At 41.1% G+C, this 25959-nt stretch overlaps 1 protein-coding gene across 1 annotated transcript in view; it reads right to left on the reverse strand.

Moving 5' to 3' along the window:
* The window catches only part of LOC124591312 (puff-specific protein Bx42), a 45986-nt gene that overhangs the window by 16561 nt on the left and 3466 nt on the right, over nucleotides 1-25959 (reverse strand). The window contains exons 5-6 of the mRNA XM_047131724.1: nucleotides 8774-8898; nucleotides 743-812 (exon numbers count right to left, since the gene is read on the reverse strand). Of these exons, the coding sequence (XP_046987680.1) occupies nucleotides 743-812; nucleotides 8774-8898 (195 nt within the window). The remainder of the gene's footprint in view (nucleotides 1-742; nucleotides 813-8773; nucleotides 8899-25959) is intronic.

The following is a 25959-nucleotide window of genomic DNA, read 5'->3' on the forward strand; positions in this document are numbered from 1 at the left end:
TATTAAGTTTATTTCTCTCAATTATCATGCAAGTCCTCTAGTAGAAGGCTCTAGCAAAAGCATCATGGAAATGTTGACTCCTAGCATGCTCGGTTGCAAACATTGGCCAAGAAGGCTGGTCAGTCAAAACTGGTATAGATATTAAGTCATCGAAAAAAAAAAAAAAAAAAAAAAAAAAACAGCTCTTCTGTGCATGTCCTGATTTGTAGTAAAGACCAAATTCAAATTGGGTGAATGGTATATATACATAACCACTCCATCGGGTCCATCCGACCGCCGTGTCATCCTCAGAGGAGGATGTGGATAGGAAGAGCATGAGGTCAGCACACCGCTCTCCCTGTCATTATGATGGTATTCTTGACCGAAGCCGCTACTATTCGGTCGAGTAGCTGCTCAATTGGCATCACGAGGTTGAGTGCAGCCCGAAGAATGGCAACAGCGGATGGTGGCCTGCATGGTCACCCATCCAAGTGCCGACCACGCCCGACAGCGCTTAACTTCGGTGATCTCACGGGAACCGGTGTACCCACTGTGGCAAGGCCGTTGCCCTATGGTATATATACATATCAGATGAAATGTGCATGAAGCTTGTAATGTATAGAGAAACCTGGAGGAAGCTTTTATACAGCAATGGATGTCTAACAACTGATGAAGAGGATGGGACATAATCTCTCAGTTTTTTCCTTCCCAAAATGCAGGCATATATGAATAAGCTAATAATACATACAGTGCAAAAACTCACCTTTCTTGTAGGAGAATGCATTACGGGTGCAGGTGGTGAAGGAGGCCCTCTTGGTATTTTCTTATTGATCCTGCAATAAAGATCCACTTAGAAAACATTCATACAAACAAAAAACTGCACAGTTTTAATGGGTGATTTTAATGCTCAATGGGGTAAAGAGAAAAAATATAAGAATTGATGGGTGGATTTCCAACATATATATGGACAAACTAAAATGGCCAAAGAATTGTTGAAACATGCAAAATTTTATCCTTAAAATAATGTCAACACATTTTAAAAAGAACCCTTCTAAACAAAAAACTTGGCAGGCTCCCAATACATTTATAGGGGAATTTCAAATCGATCATGTAGTAATTTCATGCCCTAACTACCAGGAAATTTTAAATTTCCAAGTTAGGAAAGGGGCTAACATTGATTCTGACCATTATTTAACATGAATAAAAGTAAAACTTCAACCTCAAAAAACTCTTCAAAGCAAAAAATGTTATTCCAAAATTTGACACTGTTAAAATAACCGCATCTCCAACAAGTGAACTTGACAAAAAAACAATCCAACAATTGGCAAAGCCCAAAAGAAAAGTTAATAAAAACAGCAACAAATTTAATAACACCAACCCTAGCTCTAACGAACTTGACGATACCTAAATAATTAAACGAATTAAGAGACTTAAAAACAATAAAGCATCCAGAGAAGACTATAACTGCAGAACTACTAAAATCGGCTGGCCCTAACACTATAAAAAAGATCACTCAACTAATGGGACATATCTGGCAATTCATCCAGTGCATAAAAAAAGGGGACAGAACTGATGTTAATAATTACTGAGGAATCTCACTCCTCTCAGTCACATACAAAATTCTCTCACAGTGTTTACTTGATTAAGCCCAAGAACAACTGGTGAATACCAAGCAGGCTTTAGACCACACAGATCCTGTCCAGAACAAATTCTTAATTTAAAACTAATCCTTAGGCACCAAAAGATTTCTGGTAACAATATTGTATGTACATTTGGGGATTTTAAAAAGATCTATGACTCAACTGATCGTGAATCTCTTTTCAAAATTTTAAAGGAACAAGGGCTAGATAACAAAATTCTAACACTGATTAACAAAATGTTAACTGACACTAGCTCTAAAGTTAAATTCATGGGAGAAATTTCTAAACCATTTGATATAAAGAGAGGTGTTAGACAGGTGAACGGACTCTCCCCATCACTGTTTAACTGTGTTTTGGAAAAGGCAATTACAAAATAGTGAGAGCAAAAGTCAAGTCAAAATATAGAGCAAGCAATCAAGTTAGGTAGAAGTAATATTACAGTAGATTGCCTTGCCTTTGCAGATGATCTAGCACTATGGATATTACCACAGCTCAAAAACAAACTGAAATTCTTAAAGAAGTTTCAGAAAGAGTAGGACTACAAATTGAGATGCCTTGCCACGAGAATTACAACTTGCCACAGCCTTGCAGATCCAGATGACAACAAGAACAGCAACAGAGCAGCAGAAGAAGAGTGAATGAGAATAAGGTAATTCCATAGCAAAAGCTGTTTTGTATTGAGTGATACATAACAAGTGGCCTTAACAAACAAGACAGTGTGACTGAGGACAAACCTATAGAGGTTAAGTTGTAACATGAACAGAAGGACGTAAGTAATACTGGTTCTGTAGATGATAGGGATAATAAATCAGACATGAATGTAACTTTGAATGATGGTGACTAAAGTCCCATTGTAGATGAAAAGATAAAAGCGTCATCTACATTGTGTGGTCATGTGAGCGAAATGGACCAAAACAGTACTGAAGTGGATGAAATCATTAAGGTTAAGAGGAAGGAACCTAGTAACCAAAGGCAGCAAGGGCAACAGTTTATGGCAGACGGAAACTTGGAAGCGATGTTAAAGCAAATTATGAGTAGTATGTGTAGGGTGGAAAAGGAAAACTGATAGCATTAAAACTGACATGATTAACTTAAAACATGAACTGAAGAAAGAAATCAAAAAGGAAATTAAGGAAGTTAGCAATAATCTTTCAGAATTAAATAAGACATTTGATGCAGTAGTTACAGATTGTGATGAAAAGATAAAGAAAGCAGATCAGAATACTGACGAGAAAATAACTTTAATGAGTAGTAAATGTGTAGAAGAGAGAAAGAAGCTTTGTGATGACTATAGTAGGAGGGTGGAGGCTTCCAAAATACAGTATAAGGATGAAGTCAAAGCTGCCAGGATTTTTTTTGCTAAAAACAGGGTTAAACTTGAGAACCAAATCGATCAGATTAAAAATGATTTAGAAACGGAGGTAGAAACCATGTGTGCAGTAGTGGTAGAGGAAAAACTGGTAAAAGTACATAAAAATGTAGATTCAAAATTGGCTGAAATTGAGAAAAAGGTGGAAGAAGTACAAAATCTAAAGCATAGAGAAAGTGACAGTGGGTCGGGTAATTATTTTGGTAAGCAGGATGATAGTTTTTCCAGGGAAAATACTGATAATTTGTTGCGTGGAGAAGATCACATGGTAAGTAAAATGAAGTGTGTCAACCGGTAATAACAGCAGGCATACAAGGTAAATATGTTAAGTGTTTACGGGACAGTGCTAGTGATTTGAATAGTATTTCACAGGCATTTTTTTGAATCTATTAAGAACACAGAGGGTATAGTAGTGAAGCACATTTCTGGAATAAAAACTCTTGGTCCTACTGGTAAGCTATTAAAGAGTGTGAAACAAGAGAGACTATTAACTGTGAAATTGGTGGACAGTTGTTGGAGTGTAATTTCTTGATAATTCAAAATATCAGCATTGATGTAATACTTGGAACTAATTTCTTGTGTAAATAGTAAGTAGGGGGTTCAACATTCTGTGTTGGGCACATTATCTGGCAATAATGCTTACCCCAGCTGTCTGGCTCATTTTTCCTGAGGCAGTCAAACTCTTCTCCTATCCTATATGTAGTTTGTAAGTCAATTAGACACAGTCTATCTTCGACTTTCATGTGATTTTGTGCAGTAGGATATTTTAGTATAGGGATATGTTAAAAAAGGTTTCTCCAGTATTATTTATGTGTATTATGTTGTGTTAGAGATAAATAATGTAATCATAAGAGAATGGAAGAAAATAAAGTGGTACCATGGTTAAAGAATTTCTGTCAAACAAATGTAAGGTAAACTGAAAATGAAAGGTGTCAGCATATGTGGAGGATAATTAACATCTGAAGTAACCACCTCATTGATGTAGCACCAGAGGCAATATGCAGTACAAAGCATCTTAATATTAATTATGGTATAGTAGAAGTGTTTGTGTTTGGTACAATCAGTATATGTGAGGTACCTATCCATCTGTGTCATGGTACAGCCGTTTCTAACATTAAGGAATTACAACTTTAAATACAGTTGCCTCGAGTAATATGTGTGGAAAGAATAAGCTAGGTTTGTATGTATATTGCCTTCAGGCTAGAATCTGAAGCAAGTTGATGGAATCCAGTAAAATAATAGTTTTTCTAAGTGATAATTTTGTCTGATCGATAATGAGAGTTAAGTTTGATTAGCATAGGGTTCTGTTACTGTGGAGTGTTTTTCAGTAGAGTCAATTTTGCAGTGGATAAGCAGAGCAGGTGTTTATTTATCAGAAAATGAAACAATAATGAAATAATAAATAATGAATAATGTTAGGGTCTTAATGGTTAGGGAGCCTGTCTCTGCAGTAGGGATATTTTTTGAGAATGCACTCCGCTAGCTAACGAGGTAAGAAAGGTAAGTGAAATGATGGAGGTGACAGACATGATTAATGAAAAAGGTAACTATATACAAATGAATGTGGTGTAACTATCTTGATGATCTAATTTTGAACTAGACAACTTTGGGGACTGTTTATATAGTGCAATTCATGACACTGCAGTTGGGAATGAGAGATTAGCATAAACAGAAATATTTTTGTGAGGTACAAGTCATATAATGCTGCATCATTGGATCTATGTTATCTGAAAAACCTCTATTTGTGTTCTGAGGAATTATGAGCTTAAACTGGTAATACTGGGATGAAGAAAAGTAATTTTGCTGATTAACTAATAACCTTCTCCCATGAACCATGGACCTTGCCATTGGTGGGGAGGCTTGCGTGCCTCAGCGATACAGATGGCCGTACCGTAGGTGCAGCCACAACGGAGGGGTATCTGTTGAGAGGCCAGACAAACATGTGGTTCCTGAAGAGGGGCAGCAGCCTTTTCAGTAGTTGCAGGGGCAACAGTCTGGATGATTGACTGATCTAGCCTTGCAACACTAACCAAAACGGCCTTGCTGTGCTGGTACAGCGAACGGCTGAAAGCAATGGGAAACTACAGCCATAATTTTTCCCGAGGGCATGCAGCTTTACTGTATGGTTAAATGATGATGGCGTCCTCTTGGATAAAATATTCCAGAGGTAAAATAGTCCCCCATACGGATCTCCAGGCGGGGACTACTCAAGAGGCCGTTGTTATCAGGAGAAAGAAAACTGGCGTTCTACAGATCGGAGCGTGGAATGTCAGATCCCTTAATCAGGCAGGTAGGTTAGAAAATTTAAAAAGGGAAAAGGATAGGTTAAAGTTAGATATAGTGGGAATTAGTGAAGTTCGGTGGCAGGAGGAACACGACTTTTGGCCAGGTGAATACAGGGTTATGAATACATGGGTAATGCAGGAGTAGGTTTAATAATGAATAAAAAAAATAGGAGTGTGGGTAAGCTACTACAAACAGCATAGTGAACGCATTATTGTGACCAAGATAGACACGAAGCCCATGCCTACTACAGTAGTACAAGTTTATATGCCAACTAGCTCTGCAGATGACGATGGTAGAATTTTGCACAGAGCATAACTTAATCATAGCTAAGGAACCAGGTTTTAAATTGTAAGACATTTCCAGGGGCAGATGTGGACTCTGACCACAATCTATTGGTTATGAACTGTAGATTAAAACTGAAGAAACTGCAAAAAAGGTGGGAATTTAAGGAGATGGGACCTGGATAAACTGAAAGAACCAGAGATTGTACAGAGTGTCAGGGAGAGCATAAGGGAACAATTGACAGGAATGGGGGAAAGAAACACAGTAGAAGAAGAATGGGTAGCTCTGAGGGATGAAGTAGTGAAGGCAGCAGAGGATCAAGTAGGTAAAAAGACGAAAGCTAGTAGAAATCCTTGGGTAACAGAAGAAATATTGAAATTAATTGATGAAAGAAGAAAATATAAAAATGCAGTAAATGAAGCAGGCAAAACGGAATACAAACGTCTCAAAAATGAGATCGACAGGAAGTGCAAAATGGCTAAGCAGGGATAGCTAGAGGACAAATGTAAGGATGTAGAGGCTTATCTCACTGGGGTAAGATAGATGCTGCCTACAGGAAAGTTAAAGAGGCCTTTGGAGAAAAGAGAACCACTTGCTTGAATATCAAGAGCTCAGATGGAAACCCAGTTCTAAGCAAAGAAGGAAAAGCAGAAAGGTGGAAGGAGTATATAGAGGGTCTATACAGGGGTGATGTACTTGAGGACAATATTATGGAAATGGAAGAGGATGTAGGTGAAGATGAAATGGGAGATACAATACTGTGTGAAGAGTTTGACAGAGTACTGAAAGATCTGAGTCGAAACAAGGCCCCGGGAGTAGACAACATTCCATTAGAACTACTGACGGCCTTGGGAGACCCAGTCCTAACAAAACTCCACCATCTGGTGAGCAAGATGTATGAGACAGGCGAAATAGCCTCAGACTTCAAGAAGAATATAATAATTCGAATCCCAAAGAAAGCAGGTGTTGACAGATGTGAAAATTATCGAACTATCAGTTTAATAAATCACAGCTGCAAAATACTAACAAGAATTGAGGCGAATGGAAAAACTGGTAGAAGCCGACCTCAGCGATGATCAGTTTGGATTCCGTAGAAATGTTGGAACATGTGAGGCAATACTGACCTTACGACTTATCTTAGAAGAAAGATTAAGGAAAGGCAAACCTACGTTTCTGGCATTTGTAGACTTAGAGAAAGCTTTTGACAATGTTGACTGAAATACTCTCTTTCAAATTCTAAAGGTAGCAGGGGTAAAATACAGAGATCAAAAGGTTACTTACAATTTGTACAGATACCAGATCACAGTAATAAGAGTCGAGGGACATGAAAGGGAAGCAGTGGTTGGGAAGGGAGCAATACCGGGTTGTAGCCTCTCCCCAATGTTATTCAATCTGTATATTGAGCAAGTAGTAAAGGAAACAATGGAAAAATTCAGAGTAGGTATCAAAATCCACGGAGAAGAAATAAAAACTTTGAGGTTCGCTGATGACACTGTAATTCTGTCAGAGACAGCAAAGGACTTGGTAGAGCAGCTGAACGGAATGGACAGTGTCTTGAAAGGAGGATATAAGATGAACATGAACAAAAGCAAAACGAGGATAATGGAATGTAGTCTAATTAAGTCGGCTGATGCTGAGGGAATTAGATTAGGAAATGAGACACTTAAAGTAGTAAAGGAGTTTTGCTATTTGGAGAGCAAAATAACTGATGATGGTCGAAGTAGAGAGGATATAAAATGTAGATTGGCAATGGCAAGAAAAGCGTTTCTGAAGAAGAGAAATTTGTTAACATCAAGTATAGATTTAAGTGTCAGGAAGTCTTTTCTGAAAGTATTTGTGTGGAATGTAGCCATGTATGGAAGTGAAACATGGATGATAAATAGTTTGGACAAGAAGAGAATAGAAGCTTTCGAAATGTGGTGCTACAGAAGAATGCTGAAGATTAGTTGGGTAGATCACATAACTAATGAGGAGGTATTGAAAAGAATTGGGAAGAAGAGGAGTTTGTGGCACAACTTGACAAGAAGAAGGGACCGGTTGGTAGGACATGTTCTGAGGCATCAGGGGATCACAAATTTAGCATTGGAGGGCAGCGTGGAGGGTAAAAATCGTAGAGGGAGACCAAGAGATGAATACACTAAGCAGATCCAGAAGGATGTAGGCTGCAGTAAGTACTGGGAGATGAAGCAGCTTGCACAGGATAGAGTAGCATGGAGAGCTGCATCAAACCAGTCTCAGGACTGAAGACCACAACAACAACTAATAACTGTGGTGCTAGACTGATGTGAATATTTCTGACAGGTCAACTATTTGGTAACATTTTGTGAGGATTTAATTTTCTGGTTGAATAAGAGTAGTGCTCAGAGTTGAGTAGACAAGTGTGGCTATGATTTGGTACAACTTCCATCCCCTTAATTTTGATTTGAGTAGTAATTAAGCTATGCAATGGTGACACTATTCTTTTTTCATAAAGTAATGATCAGTAAATCTATGCTACTGCACATCTTGAGTTTTTGCTATTTTGCAAAGGGAAGAGAGACCCAAGTCTTTCACGTTTAACCAGTTTCAGAAAAGAGTTATCACCTAGAGTAATGTTTTGTAGTGTAATGTGCACTTCAATTAAAAAATTTTCTAGTCCACACCTTTCGTACTATAGTCAAATTTACTGCTAACTGTGGTAACGTTATAACAACTATGAAATGTGTCTATTTATGATGTAGTGACTATCATTTACCATTAGTGTTAAACAATTTTTACTTATACTTAAGTTAGAAGTAAAATTAAGTGCACTAAAGTAGGGTACTTTGTGTAATTTTTTTCATGTACCGTGGTGGAAGAGAACCACCTCCAAGGGAACTGATAGCAGTGCATTTCTTTTCTAACTTACCTTCTGAACTTTTTTTTTCCCAGTTACAAACCTTCTTTTGTTCATTAAGTTCTTGACACATGACATGCATAAACAGATAACATAAAGGAAAAGAATTTGAATCAATATACTTGAGGGAAGTAAACACACACACACACACACACACACACACACACACACACACACGTGTCACATAAAATGCTCGAGCAAAGATGTAACTGATGTCACATACAAGTTTAGGTTTGTTGCTAATACAAAATAATTCTAAACAAAGACTACTTCATTACAGTAAAAAATCTTTTACTTTTCCACTGAATAGCTACTGATCTCACAGGTTTGCATTAAACTTACTTGAACTTTGGTGGCTCAATTGGGTCTCTCTGTGCTTCTACCATTCGAATCACACGCTGTTTAGCTCCTGAATTGAATGCAGCGCCTTGTTGTGAAGGAGTATAACGAATGTATTGGGCTGGTCCCTAAAAAACACGAGAAAAAGAGACATTAAAATGTGTACTGAGGGTGTAAAATACACACACACACACACACACACACACACACACACACACACACACACCATGTCACATCACAGAACACAGATTTCATGTGGCACAAAGTATCTAATCAACAAATCACATGAATTTCAGATAGATTAGGGAAAATAATTCTGTCACTTTAAGCATAAATGTTAAATTATAGACTAAATAGCAAACACAAAGCTTTTAGGGATGAATATTGATTGTCAACTGACATGTAATGAATGCATGTTGGTACTGGCAAAGAGACTCATCAGCATGTTAAGGGCTTGGTGTCGTATCTTGTGTGAACAGCCAGTACCTTTTGGGAACATACTGTTTCAATGTATGGTTCAGTTCTTAGCTATGTAACTCCATTCTGGGCATCAAATCCATGAAACTTTGATGCAATATTCAAACTATCAGAAAAGGCTGTACAGATAATAAGTAAAAGTAGTAGCAGAGGTCACTGGCAGTAAAAATTAAAAAAAATGGGTACCCTTACTACATCAGATGAACTCACATGATGCAGTAAGATAACCAATCTGTAGTGCACATCATAATAAACATTACTAAGTATGTCCCAAACAATTCTACACTTCATCATGGGGAGAGCTAATTCGGACTGACTTTTGCTAAGGGAAAACAGACACAAACTCTAAACAGCATTTTTTATCAAGGATTAAAATTGTATAGTAATTTGTACACTGAAATGAAAGAGCTATAATAAATACATTTATTTAAGAAGACAGGAAGCATACCTTTAAAATATTGCGTACTACACAGTTAAAGATTACTTAAAAATTCCGAGTACAAGATAACAATAAAAATTGGTGACTGCTAGAGTGTAATATTAATGTCTCACCCTTTTTCTGAGTTCAGTATCTCAGACATCATGAGGGAATGCTGACTGAGCTTTACAGACTGGCAGAAGGGAAGACATGGCGATGTAATAGAGGCATGGCAGCATGGTTGTGGTACTAAAGTCAACGGCGAGTGTATGGGATCGCGTGCAGTGAAGTATCTTCTTTTATAGAGTTAAATGAAAAATGCATAAATTTTTTTTTTTTTTTACGTTTCTAAGATAACATGTTCTAAGTATGTACAAATGTAAGAACAATAAGTTATGTATGTCCAACTGAGGTGGAGTATTTGTTAAAGATATGCCTTTTGGAAGAATGGAGGCTCAGGCTGTCTCTGTCCATCATGATACAGGTTTTCTGTGGTTGTCCTACATCACTTCAGGCAAATACAAGGATGGTTTCATTAACAAGGCCATAGCCAACCACCTGTCCCGTCCTCATTAAATACATTTGTATAGTAATGTACCTGTGTATATGACTTATAAAGAAAAGTTGTGTGAGGCTATAAACCATCATCACACGTTTTCCAACAGAATAAGTAAATGAAAATAATCAATTTTTGAAAATATAATACAACTGGATGGATAAAAAAAATCTGCTGACCAAGTGGTGGCAGAATAAAAAAAACTACACACAAAAGTTGAAAAAGTATGCTAGCTATCACAGCCAATGGCCCCTTCTATTGGCAGAAGTATTGAAGGAGATGGAGGATGGATGGAATTATTATTTTTGGAATCTCTACATACATTCTCCCAATTAAATTTCACATGGGCCTATTTTAAATCACATATCACTTTCCTTGATGTTGACCTCACCCACACTGATGGTCAGCAACACACTACTGAAGAATGATGCGCATCCTTATGTATTCTTGGCTATAACTGATACTCATGAATGAAACCATAAAACAAGTTGTTGCAGAGAAGAACACAAATATGGGCAGACTTGTTACTTTATTTGCATTTAGAGACTTATGCCTAAGGACAACATGTGTCTTCAACACTGAATGGTGATTGCAGTAACTTCGTGAGAGGAAGTACCTGCACTCATGTGAATATAGGAGCTCCTAACATCATCGGGCTACTTTTGAAAAGCAAGAAGTCCTGGGAAAATACACATTTTTTGATAATAGTTACGATGTTGATCAGCCGAATCAAATGTTACATTCACATTCATTCATTCTTTGGACACACTTCTACATAGAGGTTTCGGATTCGACGTTGTAATCAGGCAGAAGTTTGATGTTATCCAGTTGATGTTCTACACGTTTATCGACAATGGTGAAAAAAGGCCTTCACATATTATTCAAGAGAATTTAGAGCAGCAGTACCACATTTCCTACAGTAATAACTGCGGTAACAGCCATTATCTGGACGACTGCACTTTCAAATACGTGCATCGCCAGTTACGCCAATGCGTTCCCTACATTTGCCACGGAGGCACGAGTGTGCTGCCTCGAATGGGTACACTGCTGCAAATGAGATGCAAGCATCCCCTCTCCAGAGCATCAGTGGTGTTTGTACCTAAGCCAATATTTATGCACTGAGCCCATTTGTGTGTTTGCCATCTGAATAACATTTTTAGACTTTACAGAGGTCAGGGCTCCACACCTTATGAACAGACATTGTATTGAACAGCTAAATAACACTTACAGACTTTCATAGTGGTCAGGGCTTGACATCTTCTGAATAGACATTTTATCGATGAGTGACAGATTTATAAATCTTTCGTATGACATACAGTGTCCAAGGCTGAGAATTGTAAACAAATTAACTTTATGGCAACACACTACATTCGTGGCATCATAGTGCAGGACGAAGATCTAATTATTGTTGGAAGAAATACAGGCAATCAAATGCTGATAAGAATTATTTTTAAATGGAATTATTTGAAAAGAATAAAGGGTTATTCTAAAATGGTGCTGTTGTTCTTGGCAACCATATAAATAATCAACTGATGAGATTTGCGCATATCAGTACAGGCACTGAAAATGTGATGCTGTTATATTACTGCTGACGAAACACAGTTAAAACTGACAGAAATACATATGACAAAGCCAGTTATTAAGACAGTGTGTCAAAAGATTGATGGTCAATGCTTTTACAGATAGGAACTGCTTTTAATGGGTGACTGATAATTTTGTAGGTGCTTGCAGCAAAAGCTGTGCGATAGGGCCTGTTGAGCTCTATTTACTCAAAAACAACTTTTAATTTTTTAGTTTAGGAGTTGGATTTTACTACAAATTTTCTATGAAAGTGTTATAACTGCTAGGAATTAGGGAAGTGTTGTTCAAGTTTTATTATTATTATTATTATTATTATTACTATTATTTTGATTGCATGCCTATATTAACTATAAATACTGAAGAGCATTTCATAGACTTTTCAAAAAAATTTTGTGAACAATATAAGGATGATCAGTAACAATTTAGGACAAATCAAGAGCAGTTATAAGCAGGTCTGAACACTAAAATAGGTCAGCTTGCACAAAACAATATTGGTGTGAATGCAACAACAGGGCAAATTAATGTTAAATGAGAGGTGCAAGGACAATTAAGTATTAAACTAAATGCCAAGCTAGATTAACTAATGATAATATAGGGCAGATCAATATTAATATAAATGCACAAGCAAATAATCTGAGAGTTACTGCCGAAACAAATGTAAAGTTAGACAAACAAGACAATAAATTACAATAAATTAGATAAACACATTGCTAAATCCCACAAGAAAAATGGAGAAATAAACAAAAATTTATTAGAACTGGAATCTACAATATTAAATTTTTAAGAAAAATAACATTCAGACACAAATGAACAGCCTGATTCAATAAATGAACATTCTAGTGAATTTTTTACAGATCTGAAACAAATTTCAGACAAGTGTCATACTTACTATTTCAAAACAAAGTACATATTCAAACGAAATAGAAATTTTATGTTCCATTTCAACATTGGAGGAAAGTGTTAATATTTTAATTGAACAAAAGGTTCAAGAGGAGACCAAATCATCCTAGAGACACCTCACTCATCAGTTAACGATAAAAATACGTAAGCATATAATTTACATTCACAAGCAGAAAGTAATTTTAATTCTGTTGCATGTGAGGAATCCACATGGAAAGTAACTGTGTAAATATAGCACATAACGGCAGCTAAACTGGTGGGAAAAATATATAAATGATTTTTGTTGACAGTTTAGAGCTAATTGCAGTGACTTTGTTTGTCAGATGGTATTTGACGTTGATTTATGAGGACAGTGTGATTTTGTTACGGAATTATATTACCATAACTTAGTACAAGCATTAAGAGAAAATTGCTACTGAGAGGAGAAGAGTAAGGTTCAGTAGCACATTTAAGTTTGCGCTGTACAGTACAAACAAAAGGAAAATTAATTATTTTGGGAAAACAAATCACAAGAAAAGAAAGAGTAAATTAGAAGTAGACGTAGAAGGTCTTGAGCCTATATTAAGTAAGAAAAATGGGATGACTGGTGCATCCTGAGAAAGGTATTGTGATACCCATTTGATCCTAGTGGCACATTGTAGTTACAGTGACATGCCAAAAGGTTATTCCATCTAAACACTGGCAACAACCTCTGAATTATCCTTAAGATGAGTAACATAGAACTGATTAATTCAATTTGAAATGAATTATTTCCATAGATTTGCTAATTAGTTGAGTTCATACTATTCTGTTAGGGGTAGCAATACTTTCCTGGGTATAATACTATTCATGAGTACAGTATTGATACCATGTCCCTACCTACACAAACTGGGATGCAGAGAAATACATTCTGTCAGAGAGAAGAGTCTAAACAACAGATACCACAGGGTGGCAACAGTAACATGGTCAATTATTTGGAAACTGATGATTGAGTCACTACAAATCAAAACTTGGTTGAGGAAGATCTGTTTATTAAAAACATAGGGCCGTGTTAATGGCTATCAGTGTTGTTCCTGACTGGTGGGAGATGTAAAAGTATACCTGTGCTCTGCATGGTTTTAGATCTGTCAGTATCAGTTATGTTAGCATGCTGCACTCCTGAGGGCAACTGAAAATATATTTCACTGCAACTGATCTGTCCAATACCAAATGCACAAGTCGTAAACATAAAGTGTGGAGGTAACCACTGTTTTGGAGATCACTAGCCCACTAATGGCAGTAAGGAACAGTTTCAGCTCAGTATGGAGCCCTGTGGGGTGCCATTTCACTTTGACCTGTAGGGAACTGAGACACATATCTCCTCTAACCTAAAATGATCATGGGGATAAAACTGACAAACAGAAATCAGTAGGAAGCCTCAAATCTCCAGTCATGGTGGATAAGGAAAATGCGATGGAACCAAGTGGTTTAGTATGCCTTACACGAGTCAAAAAAGATTGGAATGTGAGTGGTTGGCATTAAGATAAAACTTGTCAGATTGCAATTTCCAACATAATTGGATGGTTGACTGTGGATCATCTCTCCCAGAAACCACACTGATATGGGGACAAAACACCTGTAATTCAAAACCAAACATTATTGTTGCACTACCATCCTTTCATGCAGTTTGCAGGGCATGTTGGTTAAGGTAGCTGTAAATGGACACTGCAGTTTGCCTGGCTTAAAGATTGGGATGATGACACTATCCCTCCACTGCAAAGAAAAAAGTACATTTCAGTGGGGATGGTACGACATCATCAATTAAATGTTCTGAACCCAATGGTGTGGGAGATCTGATGCATTTAGGATCACCACATAAGTCTTTTGAGACTTTTTCTTTTTCTCCTTAATAAATAATAAATAAAAACACCAACTGGATCATTATTTTTTGTTAATGATGACTGGTTATTGGTTTCCATTTGGCCTGCAGGCCACATTCATATCTAATGCTGGTTATTATGTTACATCCACAGCGCTACTCACTAACTGCACCTTGCAGCATTAGATCTTAAGATGATCCACTACTCAGATCAAAACAGTCATCATTAATAAAAAGTTGTGATCTAGATGACATTTTTCATTATTATAAAAATGGAGCTTATGGTATGAACTGTATTATGAAACAGATAGATTGGTACTCATCACAATGATGACATGTTGAGTTGCAAACAGGCATGATGTGAAGACAGTTGCACATTTGAGCTCTTGGCCAAAACCTTCTCATACAAGCAAGCACACCTCGTATATACAATGCTATCTCTGGCCAGAATGCAACTGTGCCGCATTACACAGAAGCAGCAATCCAGAGTGGGGAGAGGTATCAGAGTATGGGTGGGAGGAGAGAATCTAGCATTGGCCGACGGAGCATGGTGGGGCTAGATGTTGGCAGGAGAAAGGTGCCAGGTGCAGCATCAAGAGGCTCTGGAGGAGGAGGGGCACAGGTAGTGGAAAAGGAAAAAGAGCAGAAAAATGGGACAGATTAGCTGGTGCGTTGGCAGAGAGGAGCGCATAACGAGTGTAAGAGGACTTGAACTGGGAGACAAGAGGGGGCAGAAAATTGTGACTTGAATTGGGAGACAGAGGGGGTAAAAATTGTTGGTGGAGGGTGTAGGAACAGCAGGTTACTGTACATTAAGGCCAGGACGATTTGAGGAATGGGGAATGTGTTGTAAATGTAATTCCCATCTGTGCAGTTCAGAAAAGCTGGTGGAGGATCCGCATGGCCCAGGTTGTGAAGCAGCCAATGAAATCAAGCCTACTGTTTTCACAGGGCGTATACATGGAGAAGAAAAAAAAATCCCACATTTTTCTCAGTACAAAATACATTTTTTTCTGCGATAAGTGGTAATAAACTTTCCCTCGGAGCTGTAAAACTTGTCAATCCTTTGAACGGCAAAGGTTTTATTCATTGGCTTAGAACTTCCAAGCACTAGCAAAAAGTGACTTGTTTTGTAGAGACTTTGATGCGCTGCAACATGCACACTGCATATTTTAGAATTACAAAAGTATAAACACGGATTTGAACAAATACAGCGTGGTAGCTTCCAAAGTACTGAACTCCTGATTGCTCTGCACAATGAGCTTTTGTCAACCAATCATAGCTTATGCAATGTGATGTAGTCAACCAATGGCAACATGATCGTTAAGTCGCATGAACACACAAATAGGAAAGTCTTTAAGAACTAACAAAATATTTTATGGAAGAAAATCTCTTTATTATTATAAAACAAGAGAAGGGACAAAAATGCAAGGGTAACTGACACACTTCATAACGATGATTAAATCACACAGCAAAGCTTTTGTATTTAAATAAAAAGATAATATAAAAAATGATCAGAAAAATTGGGGAACGAAAGAGCTAAAGGACAAACTTGTCCAGATTGAAAACAAATTTTAAAGCAGTGACTATAGCAGTTGAACTTCAATCATATGTTTTCACTTTATGGTTAACACTTTGTCAATCAAGCCCAAACACAGTGCGTGGTGCAACTTTCTCGACCCGCGAACCATGTATCATTCGAAAACTGGACTCATTTTGTATGAGAGCGAGGTACGGATGTCCTGCACCTGTCACTTGACAGTGATTTCTGTTATCTATTTATGGAATTACGTTGAAAGAAACACTAGCGAACGTTAGAGTTATTTGGAGCATCGCTAGGGGAAGATGACAAAAGTGGCTGGTGAAACACTCAGAAAAGAAGCAAATGGGTATTGCTCTAATTGCAACATCTCTCTCTCTGCATGCCAGAGTATTTTGACTTTTCCATAAAAAAGCCAGTTATGTATGAAATTGCTCAAGAACTCAACTCCCCCCCCCCCCTTTTTTAAGGATGATTATACTTTTTGCCATCATTTTTGCATAATTTGTAATCTATGATAGAACTAAAATAAATATGAAAAACTAACCTTGAAGCTTGATCTTTTCTAGCATGTGCTATTCTTTAAGATATACCAAACACAAATGTAACAGTAAAATTTTAAATAATGGCTGGTCTTCTGGGCCCAAAATTTTTCTAAGTGTCTGGTCTTCACAGTGTTAAGTTTCAAATGAAAGTCAAATGATCCACGATATAGGATATTCATTGCACATTCCTACACGTAACAGAATTAATGTTGTGTAAAAGGAAATTTACTTTGAAAGTAATGCTTCTCAAGGCAACATTTTCCCATGACCTATCAGAAATGTAAACAGCTGTGACACAATACTCATCGACAGCAGTTTGTTGTTACGAAGTATTGCATAGTCTTCTTCTTAAAGCGTGTGACACATTTTGATGTTAGCAGACACTTGTGTGTGTGCTGTGATTTGTTGTTGCCAATGGCACATTTTCTTTGCACCTAAAGTTTTATTTTTGTGTCATTCGCTTCTTTATGTTTTACAGTTGCAGTATTATTCTGCAGTAGTGGGCTAAAGTAAAATTCTTGTTAAGTGTCAGTTCTTACCTACCAAAATTACAATAATTTAACTCAAAATTACAACAATGAAAAATTCCTGTGTTCTTCCCAGATGAAAAAAATTCCCACATTTTTCCCGGATTTCGCAGTTGTTCTGGAACGCATACAAACTGGTTCACCTGCATGTTGTGCCACAGAATGGTCCACTTTGCTCTTAGTCACAGTTTGGCAGTGGCCATTCATCGTAGTGGACAGCTGCTTGATAGTCATACCAGTACAGAAAGCTGTGCCATTATTGCAGCACAGCTGGTATATGACACAGCTGTTTTCACAGGTGCCCCAGCCTGTGATGGGGTAGAATAAGCTTGTGACAGGACTGGAATAAGAAGTGCTGAGTGGGTGGATCAGGCAGATCTGGCACCTGGGTCTTTCACAGGGATATGAAACCTGCGGCAAGAGGTCGGGTGGGTGACGGAACACCACTTTAGGAGGGACGGGAAGGATCTTGGGTAGGATGTCTCATTTCAGGGCATGACACGTAACCGAAGCCCTGACGAAGGATGTGGTTCTCAGGGGTAGTGGGAGGATTAGAGGTCTGTGGGGATACGGCACAGGAAATCTGTTTGCAGACCAGGTCTGGGGGAACAGTGCCTGTCTAGAAAGGCCTTTGTGAGACCTTCAGCATACTGGGCAAAGGGAGTTCTTGTCAATGCAGATACGGCATCCATGGGGACCAAGCTGTATGGGAGAGGTTCTTTGGTGCGGAAGGGATGGCAGCTGTCGAAATGCTGGTACTTTCGATGGTTGGTGGATTTAATGTGGGCAGAGTGTGGATGGAGCCATTACAGAGGAGGAGGTCAGTGTCTAGGGAGGTGGCATACTGAGTTAAGGAGGACAGGTAAAGTGGATGGGAGAGAAGGTTGGTCGGTTGGTTGGTTTGGGGAAGGAGACCAGACAGCGAGGTCATCGGTCCCATCGGATTAGGGAAGGATGGGGAAGGAAGTCGGCCGTGCCCTTTGAAAGGAACCATCCCGGCATTTGCCTGGAGCGATTTAGGGAAATCACGGAAAACCTAAATCAGGATGGCCGGACGCGGGATTGAACCGTCGTCCTCCCGAATGGGGAGAGAAGGTGTTGGGGTTGTAAAGGAATTAGGATAGGGTTTCTTGACCCAGTTTCCAGATCAAGAAGTTATGATCAGTGAACCTGATCCACATCAACAGTTTGGGATGGCCTATAAACAGATTGGCTGTGCCATGGATTTGTTGTATATCTTCCCTTCAAAGGAGAAGTGTGCTGGTGGTTTGAGGATTGAGGTAGTGGCTTTGGAATCTAAAGGATGTTGGGAGAGGTAGTATTCAACAGTGGCAAGGTCATGTGCATGAGGGATGTTGGTGTAATTGGAAATGGTGTCAACAGTGACAAGTAGGGAACCAGCAAGTAAAGGGGTGGGGATGGTGGAGAGTCAGCGAAGGGAAGTTTCTTTTTTTTTTCCTCTTTTATTTTATTAGTACAACTGCTAACCACCTGCCCACCAGGATAAAAAGCCATTACCAAACTGTGGCCAAGAGGAAATATTCCAGAATTCGAGTCGAGAACAGCTGCCAACATTAGTAATGTAGAAGTAAATATCCTCGGAGTAGTGAAGCAACTTAAATCACTTAATAAAAGCGAGTCTTCTGGTCCAGGCTGTATACCAATTAGGTTCCTTTCAGAGTATGCTGATGCATTAGCTCCATACTTAACAATCATATACAACCGTTCGCTCGACGAAAGATCTGTACCCAAAGACTGGAAAGTTGCACAGGTCACACCAATATTCAAGAAAGGTAGTATGAGTAAAATACAGGCCCATATCATTAACGTAGATATGCAGAAGGATTTTAGAACATATATTGTGTTCGAACATTATGAATTACCTCGAAGAAAATGGTCTAGTGACACACAGACAACACGGGTTTAGAAAACAATGTTCCTGTGAAACACAATTAGCTCTTTATTCACATAAAGTGTTGAGTGCTATTGACATGGGATTTCAGATCAAATCCATATTTCTGGATTTCCGGAAGGCTTTTGACACTGTACCACACAAGCGGCTCATAGTGAAACTGCATGCTTATGGAATATTGTCTCAGGTGTGTGACTGGATTTGTGATTTCCTGTCAGAGAGGTCACAGTTCGTAGTAATTGATGGAAAGTCATCGAGTAAGACAGAAGTGATTTCTGGCGTTCCCCAAGGTAGTGTTACAGGCCCTTTGCTGATCCTTATCTATACATACAATTCTGGAGACAATCTGAGCAGCCGTCTTCAGTTGTTTGCAGATGACGCTGTCGTTTATTGACTAATAAAGTCATCAGAAGATCAAAACAAGCTGCAAAACGATTTAGAAAATATATCTGAATGGCGCGAAAAGTGGCAGTTGACCCTAAATAACGAAAAGTGTGAGGTCATTCACAAGAGTGCTAAAAGGAAGTCAAACTTCGGTTACACGATAAATCAGTCTAATCAAAAAGCCATAAATTCAACTAAATACCTAGGTATTACAACTACAAACAACTTAAATTAGAAGGAACACACAGAAAATGTTGTGGGGAAGGCTAACCAAAGACTGCGTTTTATTGACAGGACACTTGGAAAATGTAACAGACCTACTAAGGAGACAGCCTACACTACACTTGTCCGTCCTCTTTTAGAATACTGCTGTGTGGTGTGGGATCCTTACCAGATAGGACGGACGGAGTACATCGAAAAAGTTCAAAGAAAGGCAGCATGTTTTGTATTATCGCGAAATATGGGAGAGAGTGTCACAGAAATGATACAGGATTTGGGCTGGAAATCATTAAAAGAAAGGCGTTTCTCGTTGCGACGGGATCTTCTCACGAAATTCCAATAGCTAACTTTCTCTTCCAAATGCGAAAATATTTTGTTGACACCGACCTATATAGAGAGGAACAATCACCATGATAAAATAAGAGAAATCAGAGCTCGTACGGAAAGATATACGTGTTTGTTCTTTCTGTGCGATATACGAGACTGGAATAACGGAGAATTGTGAAGGTGGTTCAATGAACCCTCTGCCAGGCACTTGAACGTGATTTGCAGAGTATCCATGTAGATGTAGATCATTTCTTTACCATCAGTGGAAGGCAATGGGAAACCACCACTGGAATCACTTCCCAAGATGCTCATGCGATGGACCTCTCTGATGGGGCTCCCCCATGACAAGAAATGCCGTAAGACAGAACACAAAGTTTTAAGTTGTCATGATGCCATCTGCTCAGAACAATAGCTAAATCCACAGATGCAAACCCGGTGGAGCCAGTGCCTTCAGACAGACAGGCAACTACTTCTGAGCATGGCATCAATATTGCATACCCTGCGTAGTCTGAGGGGATACCACCATTGGGTTATCTACATTACACTGACAGGCTACCGTATTGGGTATTGGGTGATCTTCCTTGTATGGCTCGCACTTTTGTAAAACAAAAGGTGGAGGTCAAAGCCAGATGCAGGGACCAAATATGAGTAAATGAAATAAGTTGTGTGAAATAAATAAACAAAGTGGGGAAAGCCATAATGAATGTCCTACAAATGAGTTAGTCAACAGGGAATCTGTCAGAGAGTAAGATTGCAGCACAAGAAATGAAGAAGTACAGCAACGGATCAAGGCCTCATGCTCGCTGTGAACATACAAAATATTTGTGTGCCACCCACCGGGGGGGTGGGGAGTTGGGGTTGGGGGGTTGGGAGGGGGTGCCGTTTTCACCATAGTTCAGTCTCTCATTACCTTCAAAATTATACACTGACCAGACTCTATCAATCAGATTAACCAGAAAACCTCAATTGGTTTGTTGGTTTGTGGGGGCTGAAGTGACCAGACTACAAAGGCCATCGGTCCCCTTTTCCATGACCATGGAACACCCATAAGGAAGAAAAACAAGCAACGGAGACGACAAGGGATGACACGAAACAAGAAAAACATAGACAAAGACCAGAAAAGAGGAATTAAAAGCACACAGAGTGTTACAGTGGTTGGCCGACCATGGAAACAAAAAACACAAGGAAAAGCCAACCACCAAGAGAGAAACTACAAACCCGAATCTAAAACCGTACGCCAAAGGCCAGACTCAACACATGAAAGGGAGAAACCCTCAGATTGAGCGATAAAACCCCCCTGCTCGAATAGAACTCTAAACTAAGCCTGCCATTGCAGCGTCATCCGTTAAAAAGGGCAGGGAGTGTAGCAGGCAGCGCAAACGTCTGCCTGAGCACAGTTAAAAGTGGATAGTCCAACAAGATGTGGACCACTGTCAACGCCGATCCACAGCGATATAGAGGTGGGTTCTTGCAGCGCAATAAATGACCCTGCATCAGCCAGGTATGGCCAATGCATAGCCGGCAGAGAGCAACTGAGTCCCTGCGAGAGGCTCGCAAGGAGGAGTGCAACGCACCTGTAGTCTCATTGATGACCCAAAGTCTGTTGGGGGATGGCAGGGTGTGCCATTCATCACTGCAAGTACCAAGGACTTTTTGACGCAATACTGACTGGAGATCCCATTTCAGAAGGCCAATCTCCAGGGCCGGCACACTGATAGCCTATTTGGCCAGCGTGTCAACACGTTCATTACCTAGGATGTCAACATGACCCGGGGTCCACACAAAAACCATGGAGCGGCCGCAACGAGCAAGAGTATGGATGGACTCCTGCAAAGCCATCACCAGACGAGAGCGAGGAAAACACTGGTCGATAGCTCGTAAACCGCTCAGAGAGTCACTACAGATAACGAAGGACTCACCTGAGCAGGGGCGGATATACTCTAGGGCACTAGAAATGGCGACAAGCTCTGCAGTGAAAACACTGCAGCCATCTAGCATGGAGTGTTGTTCAGATTGTTCCCCAAGAGTAAAAGCACACCCAACTCAACCAGCAACAAGCGAACCGTCGGTATGACACACACCATGGGGGTATGCGTATATGGGTCTGGAAAAGAGGTGGGAGAGGGAAAAACTCAAGCCCACAAAGAAGATACCAGATGCAAACTGCTATCGGACACCCTGACCAGGGCCGCCGTTCGGAGATGGATGGCCGAGTTGGGGAACAGGAGACGGTAATTTGGATGCCCGGGCAAGCTACAAACATGTGCAGCATAAGTGGCCAATAGTCGCTGGCGCCAGATCTGCAACGGAGGGACACCAGCCTCCTCAAGTATGCTGTTTACAGGGCTTGTGCGGAAAGCTCCAGTCGCGAGTCTGTTCCCGCAGTGAAGCATGGGGTCAAGCAACCGCAATGTGGAAGGCGATGCCGAACCGTAAGCCAGGCTCCCATAATTGAGACGGGCCTGAATCAACGCCTGATACAGTCGTAGAAGGGTAGATCCATCGGCACCCCAGCTGGTGTGACTCAAGCAACGAAGAGCGTTAAGATGCCGCCAGCATGTTTGCTGAAGCTGCTGAATATGAGGGAGCCAACTCAATCGGGTATCAAAAAGCAATCCCAAAAACTGATGCGTCTCCACCACAGCAAGAAGTTTGCTGTCTAGATAAAGCTATGGCTCAGGGTGAACAGTGCGACGTCGGCAGAAATGCATGACGCAAAGCTTGGTGGCCGAAACCTGGAAGCCATGCCTGCAGATAGCGCCCTGCAGCTGCTGTTCAGTAACTGCAATGCCAGCAGAGCTGTAGTCATCAGCATACAGAGAAGCTGCTACGGACGTTCACAAAGCCGCAGCGAGCCTGTTGATAGCAACTAAAATGAGGCAGACACTTAAGACAGAGCCTTGCGGGACCTCATTCTCCTGGACTCGGGAGGAACTATGGGAGGAACCAACTTGCACACAGAAGGAACGAAGCAACAGAAAATTTTGAATAAAAATCGGGGGCGGACCCCTAAGACCCCACCCATGAAGTGTGGTGAGGATGTGATGTCGCCATGTTGCATCGTATGCCTTCCGCATGTCAAAAAAGGCAGCAACCAGATGCTGGTGGCAGGCAAATGCAGCAGACCCCACGCAGACCAGACTATCGGTGGCAGAGCCAGAAGGCCCTGAGACTCAGGCAGCCAACTCAACCTCCGGCTCACCATGCACTTGAGCAACTTGCACAGAACATTGGTGAGACTAATGGGGCGGTAGCTGTCCACCTCTAGTGGGTTCTTCCCGGGTACAACATTGGAATGACGATGCTTTCCTGCCATTGTGATGCGAACTCACCCTCAAACCCAGATATAGTTGAAAAAGTCGAGGTGGTGTCGCAGGCAGTCCACCAAGAGGTGTTTGAGCATCTCATCGTGGATGCGAACAGGACCGGGAGCCGTATCACGCCAAGTGGCTAGAGCTTTTTCGAATTCCCACTCACTGAATGGAACACTGTACAATTTGGGGTGGCGCGTATGGAATGAAAGGCTCCGATGTTCCAACCGCTCTTTTTAAGGGGCAGAAGGCCAGCAGGTAATTCACAGAAGTGGAACTCTGAGCACAATGCTCTGCTAGGAGTTCTGCAATCGTGTCTAATTCAGTACAGACTGCTCCATTCAGGGAAAGCCCAGGTATGCTGACAGGGGTCTGATATCCATAGAGTCGTCTGATCTTGGTCCAAACCTGCAATGGAGAGCTATGGATGCCAACGGTGGAGTTATACGTTTCCCAGCACTCCTGCTTCCGTTGGTGAATAAGGCGTCGGGCTCAGGCACGGAGCCGCTTAGAGATAAGGAGGTGTTCGAGTGCCGCTTATGACGTTGGAGAGCCCACCTGCGATCTCTAATCACCTCAGTGATCTCCGGTGACCACCAAGGCACAGTCCTCTGCTGAGGGGACCTGGAAGAATAGGGAATTGCAGATTCCACTGCAGTAACGATGCCAGTGGTTACTGTGTGAACCACCCCATCAATGGCATCATGAGAAAGAGGCTCAATAGTGGCAATGGAGGCAAACGAGACCCAATCAGTCTTATTCAAAGCTCATCTGGGGAGGCGCCCAGAGGAGTGACACTGCGGCAGTGACAGAAAGATCGGAAGGTGGCACTATCACTCACTCCACACTCCATTGGACAAACGGTAGAAGGCCAGGGCTGCAGACCGAAAGGTCAATGGCGGAGTACGTGCCATGCGCCACAATGAAATGTGTGGAGGCCCCATTATTTAACAGGTCAAGCTGTGCCAACACTTGCTCAATGATAGTGCCTTGGCCTGTTGCCACCAATCCACCCCACAAAGGGTTATGGGCGTTAAAGTCACCCAGTAACAGAAAAGGTGGTGGCAGTTGGGCTATCAGCGCAGTCAGTACATGCTGTGGTACATCACCATCTGGTGGAAGATAGATACTGCAGACAGTAACAGCCCGAGGCATCCACACCCGAACAGCGACAGCCTCTGAAGGTGTTTGAAGAGGGACACACTCGCTGTAAAGAGAGTTAAGAACATAGACACAGACTCCACCAGATACCCTCTCATAAGCTGCCCGACTCTTATAATATTCCCGAAAGCCATGGAGGGCGGGGGTTCGCATCGCCGGAAAGCAAGTTTCCTGGAGAGCAACCGGCTAAGTTGTCAGAGCTCAGCAAGCTGATGGAAAAAACCGTTTCAATTCCACTGGAAGATAATAGGATCAAGAGGCTGGGAAGACATTGAACATTCAATGAGGCGGCTTACGCCTCAGGGCCACCTGCTGCCACTGACTGTTTTCCTGAGGAGCCGATATCCACTGTGTCTGAGTGTCCAGTGAGATCCCATCCTCAGACGCAGAGCTTGTAGGTGGTGGTGGGGTGGGTGCCACCACAAGGTCCTTGGTCTTTGGGGTCTTCTTCCTGGACTTTTCTCACAGCTCCTTGGGTGGTGGAGGGGTGTTGCTCTCAATGTAGGTGGTGCTGGAGAAACAGGGAGGAAATTGCGCTCCACCATCAAGGGGGAAGGTGTAGTCTTCCGGCTCTTTGAGGTGACTGGTGTAGATGGAGCTGATGGGGCAAGGAACAGTTGCAGCAGAGGCGCAAGAGGAGGTCATACGAACAGGATGGAGGCGTTCAAACTTCCGCTTAGCCTCAGTGTAGGTCAGTCGGTCCAGGGTCTTATTATCTATGATTTTCCTCTCTTTCTGTAAAATCCTGCAGTCTGGTGAGCAAGCTGAATGATGCCCTCCACAGTTGACACAGATGGGAGGCAGGGCACATAGTGTATTGGGATGTGATGGCCGTCCGCAATCTCGACTTGTGAGGCTGGAAGTACAGCGGGAAGACATATGGCCGAACTTCCAGCACTGCATCGGGGGAGGGATATAAGGCTTGATGTCACAGCGGTAGACCATCACCTTGACCTTCTCAGGTAATGTATCACCCTCCAAGGCTAAGATGAAGGCACTGGTGGCAACCTGATTATCCCTCGGAACCCGATGAACTCGCCAGATGAAAAACACCTCGACACTCTAAATTGGCATGCAGCTCGTCATCAGACTGCAAAAGAAGGTCCCTGTGGAATATAATACCCTGGACCATATTTAAACTTTTGTGGGGCGTGATGGTAACAGAAACATCGCCCAACTTGTCACAAGCGAGTAAAGTCCATGACTGGGCAGAGGATGCTGTTTTTATCAAAACTGACCCAGAGTTCATTTTGGACAAGTCCTTCATCTCCCCAAACTTATCCTCTAAATGTTCTACAATGAACTAGGAATTCGTTGTCATGAGAAACTTCCCATCAGCTCTCGTACACACTAGGTAGCAGGGCGAATGAGCTTCACTGCCAACCTTAGCCTTTCGTTCCTCCCATGATGTGGCCATGGAGGGGAATGATTTGGGGTCACACTTCTGTGCACTGAATTGAGCCCTCGAACGCTTAGAGACTGCAGATGGTTGGC

Source organism: Schistocerca americana, chromosome 2, assembly GCF_021461395.2.
Source record: "Schistocerca americana isolate TAMUIC-IGC-003095 chromosome 2, iqSchAmer2.1, whole genome shotgun sequence".
In the NCBI taxonomy this organism is placed as follows: Eukaryota; Metazoa; Arthropoda; class Insecta; order Orthoptera; family Acrididae; genus Schistocerca; species Schistocerca americana.